This window comes from Galeopterus variegatus, unplaced genomic scaffold (genome assembly GCF_000696425.1).
Source record: "Galeopterus variegatus unplaced genomic scaffold, G_variegatus-3.0.2 Scaffold1344, whole genome shotgun sequence".
Lineage (NCBI taxonomy): Eukaryota > Metazoa > Chordata > Mammalia > Dermoptera > Cynocephalidae > Galeopterus > Galeopterus variegatus.
In genome coordinates, this window is record NW_007727455.1 from 330,005 (window position 1) to 337,292 (window position 7,288).

The 7,288-nt window shown below is 53.6% G+C and overlaps 1 protein-coding gene across 1 annotated transcript in view; it reads left to right on the forward strand.

The window, feature by feature from the left end:
* LOC103593426 (cytochrome P450 4F22) overlaps positions 1-6,965 on the forward strand; it is a 29,999-nt gene extending 23,034 nt beyond the window's left edge. Inside the window, exons 8-14 of the mRNA XM_008576398.1 lie at positions 671-938; positions 2,135-2,201; positions 2,311-2,440; positions 3,487-3,620; positions 4,618-4,682; positions 5,364-5,446; positions 5,943-6,965. Coding sequence (XP_008574620.1) covers positions 671-938; positions 2,135-2,201; positions 2,311-2,440; positions 3,487-3,620; positions 4,618-4,682; positions 5,364-5,446; positions 5,943-6,120 — 925 coding nt within the window. The 3' untranslated portion in view covers positions 6,121-6,965. The remainder of the gene's footprint in view (positions 1-670; positions 939-2,134; positions 2,202-2,310; positions 2,441-3,486; positions 3,621-4,617; positions 4,683-5,363; positions 5,447-5,942) is intronic.
* The last annotated feature ends 323 nt before the right edge of the window (positions 6,966-7,288 follow it).

Genomic DNA, 7,288 nt, shown 5'->3' on the forward strand with positions numbered 1-7,288 from the left:
TTCCAGTTGGTGGGGGGGGGGGGTTTTAACCCCCAGGTAAAAGGTTTGGGTCCTTGCCCCACCCGCCTGCAAAAAAAAAAAAAAAAAAAAAAAAAAAAGATAATTTGTGTCTTAAAGCTTCCAAGAGCAGGGGAAACATTACATCTTGCAGGATCACACAAAGAAGCACTGGGGTTAATTGAAAAAAATGCAGGCAAAAGTCTTTATTGTGGTTTCCACAGGTAGGAACGGGTGAGGCAAAGTAATCAGGTTTAGGATTGGCTATTTTGAATAATTTCATGGGACTCTGGGGTATGTAGGAGCTGCCCCTAGTTGTCCAATACATGGTCCTGGGGTGATCATAGCAGGGGAATAGAGGCTTGGCCACATAAAGTTCGGAGTGTGTGTTCTGGATTAGTTGGTTTGCATATAAAAGACATTCCTTTGGATGCGTCGTTTGCTATTTTTAGGAAGTGACTAGTCCTTCCAGGGGCATCTTTCCCCAGTTAGAGTAGCCCCCGATGCCAGAGCATCAAGAATACAGAACATAAGAAAATAGAGTTAATCCAGGACCTTTCTTTGTTAGTTACCCTAAAGGGAGAGGAGGCTTGTCTCAGCCCCAGCAGCAGGCCTGGCCGGCCGGGCTGGGCTAGGGGGATGGACCTGCGCTCACGGCCCTTCTCCCTGGCAGGAAGATGAGCGATTACATCTCGGCCATCATTGAGCTGAGTGCGCTGGCCGTGCGGCGCCAGTACCGCCTGCACCACTACCTGGACTTCATCTATTACCGCACGGCAGACGGGCGGCGTTTCCGGGAGGCCTGTGACACCGTGCACCGCTTCACCACCGAGGTCATCCAGGAGCGGCGGAGGGCCCTGCGCCAGCAGGGGGCCGAGGCCTGGCTGAAGGCCAAGCAGGGCAAGACCTTGGACTTCATTGATGTGCTGCTCCTGGCCAGGGTGAGGCTGGGCCCCGGAGGGCGGAGAGCTGCCCGGGAGTTGCACTGACTGCGGAAAGTGATAAATGTTAAGACTCAGGTAGACCTAGGACAGAGTGAGATGCAGACACGTATGACTTAGTGTCTGAGTTTGCCTGTGCTGCTGTAACAAAGCATCAAAGGCTGGGCAGCTTAAAGCACAGAAATCTATTATCTCACGGTTTTGCAGGATGGAAGCCGGAGATCAAGGTGTTGGTGGGGTTGGTTTCTTCTGAGGTTTCTCTCCCTGGCTTATAGATGGCACTGTTGTCTTCACATCATTTCCCCTTTGTGCATGCCTGTGTCTGAATTTTCTCTTGTAATGACACCAGTTATATTGGATAAGGGCCCACCCTAAAGACCTCATTCTAACTTGATTACCCACCCTAAAGACCTCATTCTAACTTGATTACCCACCCTAAAGACCTCATTCTAGCTTGATTACCTCTACAAAGACCTCTCCAAATGTGGTCACATTCTGAGGTGCTGGAAGTTAGGACTTCAACATATGAATTCTGGGGGAGGGGGAAGGGCACAATTCATCCCATAACACTTACAAAGATGACATATGGGACCTCGACAAGATGTGACAGTCACAGAGATGTATTGTCACCCATTGGTGGTGTTTCTGTGGAATTTTTGAGCAGCACTTGGGTTCTGGATTCAGATAAACCTGGATTCCAGTCCTGGCTTTGCCACTTAGTGGATGTTTTGGGTTATTTATTTATTTACTTATTTGGCGGCTGGCCAGTATGGGGATCTGAACCCTTGACTTTGGTGTTATATGGTGTTATAACACTGTGCTCTAACCAACTGAGCTAACCGGCCAGCCTTCGTGGATGTTCGACCTGAGTCATATTACTATTCTCTCTGAGCCTCAGCTTTCTCAGTTATACCATGGCGATCATAAGACCTAAGCACAAGGTTCTTGTCGGGCATCCCGCAGGTTGCTTGGTGTCAGGAGTTGCTCAAGAAATATGAACTCCATTCTTCCTCTCTCCTTTGACTCTCCTTCCTTCTTTCCATCTTTCTTAGACAAGTTGTGCATTTCCCTCTGCCTGTAATATTTCCCCCACAGCTTGGCTTAAGAGACAGGAGGGTATATCCGACTTTGGAGGAGTGTCTAGAATGCAGAGGGTGGGATGAAGTGGGCTGAGCCTCCCCTGCTTCCCATTCCAGGATGAAGATGGAAAGGAACTGTCGGACGAGGACATCCGAGCTGAGGCAGACACCTTCATGTTTGAGGGTGAGGACATGGGGTGAGGCCGAAGGAGAATGGGGAGGGGCACCATCATCTGAAAATTGCATCTCTGCTATCTTCAGGCAATTTCATTCAGTACCTCATCTACCCACAGGTCATGACACTACGTCCAGTGGGCTCTCATGGGTGCTGTTCAACTTGGCAAAGTATCCGGAATACCAGGAGAAGTGCCGTGAAGAGATTCAGGAAGTCATGAAAGGCCGGGAGCTGGAAGAGCTCGAGTGGTTAGTTTGGGGACTGATGGGGGCAGGTTGAGGCCAGAGCCCTGAGTGTGAATATCTGCTCTACCGCCTATTGATTGTGTGACCTTAGACAAGTCACGCAAGCGTCCTGAATTCCCATCTCTTCAGCTGTAAAATGGGGATGATAATAATGCTATGTCTACCTTATGAAGCAGGAGTTCTCAAAATGTCTTAGTCAGCAATTGTTGCAATGATGCTGCATAACAAGCAGCCCCCAAACTTAGTGGTTTACAGCAGGCATTTACTTCTTGCTCTTGTGTACACATTACTCTTGCTGCTGCTGGGCTCAGCTGAGTGGGGGTGGGGTTGCTTCCAAATTGAAGGTCAGGCTCAGATCTGTTCCATATGTCTCCTCACCCTCAGAGAGACCCTGTTGGTTTAAGGAAAACAATCTAGATCATGAACCAAGCATTATAATTAATCCAATTTGGGGCCCTAAAGTCCAAAGTAAAAAAATATCAAGTAGATGATAGTATAAGGAGAGGATGCATGGGTTTTTAAATAGTGAAATGGATCCATACATGCTGGTAAATTGCAGCTGCTTTGAGCACCCCTGGCTGTTCTGACACCTCCTTTGGGTGACTCTTGACTTCCACATAATTCATCAATTAAAGGGTTAATGCCGGGTCAGCCTCATGGCTCACTCAGAGAGTGTGGCACTGATAGCGCCGAGGCCGTGGGTTCGGATCCTATATAGGGATGGCTGGTGTGCTCGCTGGCTGAGTGTGGCGCAGACCACACCCTGCCGAGGGTTGTGATCCCCTTACCGGTAAAAAAAAAAAGGGGTTAATGCTGGGCCCAGTAGGGGCACCCAGAAGCCTGCTCCAGTGCTAGCTTGACTGGTTGGTACTGATATTTTGCATCCTAAATGTTAGTGACTCTGTGCATGGATGACTGCAAATGGTGGAAGTCGGGGTGCTTCTGAAATCCTAGACTGGTTTCCTTCCCAGATGCTCCTGAGTATGTGCGTGTTTGGGGGAGGGGGTGTCACATGGCCTCGCCCCAAGTCACGGTTCCATGCTCCCCAGGGATGACCTGACTCAGCTGCCCTTCACCACTATGTGCATCAAGGAGAGCCTGCGCCAGTTCCCACCCGTGACCCTTATCTCTCGCCGCTGCACGGAGGACATCAAGCTCCCAGACGGGCGCATCATCCCCAAAGGTGCCCACATGTGCCCCCTGCTGCCAGTGCACCATCCCCCATGACATGGCTGCTCTATTGTCTGGGGGGGCCTGGCCATGCCTGTCCCAGGTGCACTATCCCTGTAAATGGGGCAGTGCTCTGAGTGCCTGTTGCTTCTGGGGTCGTGGGGGACACCCAATTGTGTATGGGGGAGACGGGTGAGTGAGTCCAGGCAGAAAGGAGGAAATTGTCAGTGTGGCAGGATCGGGCCTGCAAGGGTGCAGGTGGGGGAGGGTCAGTTTCATTCAGTTGCCAGATATCCCCTGTAGACTGAGCCCTGTCCTGGGTGATGCTGGGGGTCTAGAGAGGCCTCCTTTTCAGGCCAGTCTGGGGGGAGATACAGCAGGGCACAGACATTTCCAGCTACATGAGGTCAGGGAGAGACTGAGCCCTGTCCTGGGTGATGCTGGGGGTCTAGAGAGGCCTCCTTTCCAGGCCAGTCTGGGGGGAGATACAGCAGGGCACAGACATTTCCAGCTACATGAGGTCAGGGATGGTTAAAGGGAGGGAGAGGGGCCGGAGCAGCCCAAATACGGAGGGATGGCTCTATTTGGGGAGGAAGGCAGGGAAGGCTGTCTGGAGTAGGGAAAGTGGGAGGGGAGCCTCAGAAGTTGGAGGTGAAAGAGCGAGCATGTTTGTGAAGCAGAGCCTCAGGGTGCAGACTGTGAAAGACATTGGTTGCCAGGCAGAGACACGCGAACTTGATCCTGAGGGCAGTAGGGAGCCAATGGAGGTGTGTGAGCTGAGGAGGAGCAATGTCAGATCTGTGAGTGAGAAAGATCAATGTGTGGCCAGCATAGCACTGGAAAGAAGGTGATGGGGACTTCTTAGGGAGAGTCAGGGCAAGTAGATGGAGCAGCAGAATTTTTCAGGGAAGGATGAACAGGCAGATGGCTTGTGGCTCTCCAGGGAGGGGAATGTCTCCAGAAGAGGCCCTGGCTCCCCATGGTATCACTAACTCCATCTCTCCCCACAGGAATCATCTGCTTGGTCAGCATCTACGGGACCCACCATAACCCCATAGTGTGGCCTGACTCCAAGGTGAGCTCCTGCCCCAACCCTCCCTGCCCTCAGTTCCTTCCTCCCCAGCAGAGGCAGCTCTAGGGTGGTAGAGCCTCCTCTCCCCTGCTCCCTGGGGAGCCAGACTGCAGGCTGGTTTCAGGTCCTGAGCACCTTACCCCCCCTCCCCATTTATTCACCCACTTATTGTTAATTCATTACGTCAACAAATATTTATTGAACACCTATTGTGTGCCAGACCCTGTGCTGGGTATTGAGGATAGAGGGCGATACTGTCTTTGCCCTCATGGGGCTCACAGTTAAGTTCAGAGGAAGACAATAAACAGATAAAGATCATTTTGGGTATTGATAAATGCACAAACGGAGTACAAACTGGTGGGGGCAAGGTGCATTAGCTCAGGTGGTCAGGAAAGGCCTTGCCGAGGAAGAGAGGTCTGAGCTGAGACCTGAAGGGTGTGGAGAGTAGGGAGAAGTGTGTTCCAGGCAGAAGAAACAGCAGATGCAAAGGCCCTGAGGTGGGAAAGTGCCTGAACGAGGTGGGAGGCAGTTGTTGCTGGACTGTAGTTTGGAGTGGGATGGAAGAGGTGGCCCTGCGCTGCTGCTCTCCATCCACCTGTGTTGGTTCCCAGAGGCTGAGGGAGGGGACCAGGCTGGGATGTCTGGGACAGCCCCCAGACTCACCTCTAGGGTGTTCCTGCCTAGGTGTACAATCCCTACCGCTTTGATCCGGACAACCCACAGCAGCGGTCCCCACTGGCCTACGTGCCCTTCTCGGCAGGACCCAGGTAAGTCCTCTATTCCTCCAGTCCAAGACTGGCTTGGGAGGAACAGACCAGTGGAAGGCCAGGGATGTGCCCATCAGGAGCAGAGACCGCGTCCCACTCAAGTGTTCTTTCTGCCAACGCAGTGCCCTCTCTGCACCCCTCAACGCACCAGGGGATCCTCGAATCAGACTCTGCAATAGCACCCCAGGGTACTGAGCACCTACTGTGTGTCAGGCCCTAAGTTCTGGGCTGACATGCTCCTGATGGTTCTATGATGTCATTGTCCCCGTTTTATAGATGAGGGAAGGGGAGGTCGTTTACCTAGGACACACAGCTATCAAGAGGCTGCTCCAGGATTCGAACACTTGACTCCAAGTTCATATTAATTTAGCGACTCTTGGAGTCTCCTTTAGCCCTCATCCAGCCCAGGATGCTTGTCCCATTTTAGGGGCATGAGAGGCCCAGGGATCCCTGCTCACACAGAGGCTGGGCCCGAGCCCCTTCTCCCTTCGTGCAGGAACTGCATCGGACAGAGCTTTGCCATGGCCGAGATGCGCGTGGTCGTGGCGCTGACGCTGCTGCGCTTTCGCCTGAGCGTGGACCGAACGCGCAAGGTGCGGCGGAAGCCGGAGCTCATCCTGCGTACGGAGAACGGCATCTGGCTCAACGTGGAGCCGCTGCCTCCGCGGGCCTGAGCGCGGGCGCGCCCCTGCGGTACCGGGGGTCCAGATCCGCTCAGAGGCCCAGGCCCCGCCCCCAAGATCCTGCGGGATAGGCCACGCCCCTCGAAGCCCAGGCTCCGCCCCTGGAGGACCAGGCTCCGCCGCTGAGCGCCTGACGGTGTTGGCCACGCCCCTCAGGGCAAGGCTCCGCCCCCTAAGGGTCTGACCCCGGCCCTTGAGGTCCACGTCCCGCCCCCAAGTTCTCGCACTGTCCTCCGGCATGAGGAACCAGGCTCGGCCACGCCCCCTGGGGCTCAGGCCCCGTCCCCAGGATTTTGAGGCTTGAGGTATTTAGGCCACACCCCTGCGGATTTAGGTCCCTCAGGCCCCGCCCACCGGGCCTTCCGAGGACCTAAGACCCACCTCTCGGACTCAAGCCTCGTCCCCTACTGGCTGGATCCCACTGGCTTATAAATTGAGGACGCGGAAGCTAGAGCCTGAGATCAGAGCCCTGAACCGGACGTCACCTTCCTGAGGCCCTCAGCACCTATGGGCGGACTGCTCGGGCGTCGGGCTGTATCCGGGGCTCGGGTTGTTTGCTTTCGTTGTTGTTTTGTAAACCCAGACCGTCACAAGACTCTTCCTGTCTCGCTTGCTCAAAAGCCCTTTGCTGAGTGTTCTGATATTTGTAGAATAAAAGCAAAGGATGCAGACATCTCCCTCCCAACCTCCACCCACTAGCCAAGCCAGACCCTCACACCTGGAGCCCAGGATGGGAATACGGGGCTCTGTGCAGTTGGGAAGCGCCTGAGGGAAGCTGTGGGCTCGGAGGCTGGGAAGCCGTTTTCCCTAGGGCACAAAATCAGACTTTTTTGGGGACATTTCGTGCATTCGTTTATTTAATCAACTGATCACATATTAATTAAGGGACTGCTGGCCCAAGGCCGGGAGCACAGATAGGCCCAATTCCTGCCGTCGTGGAGAGGGAGACAGATGTTGAACAAATAATTCCACGTGTGAATGTTCATTTACAGCCTGTGACAAGTGCTGCAAACTAGAGGCCCCTGGTGCTGGGGCGAATGTAGTAGGGGGATGGGGGCGAGTCAGGGAGAACTTCTCTGATGCTGAAGTAGGAGTAGAAGTTGAGTGGGTGACAAGAAGAGGGAGGAACATTCCAGGCAGAAGAAACAGTATCCACGAA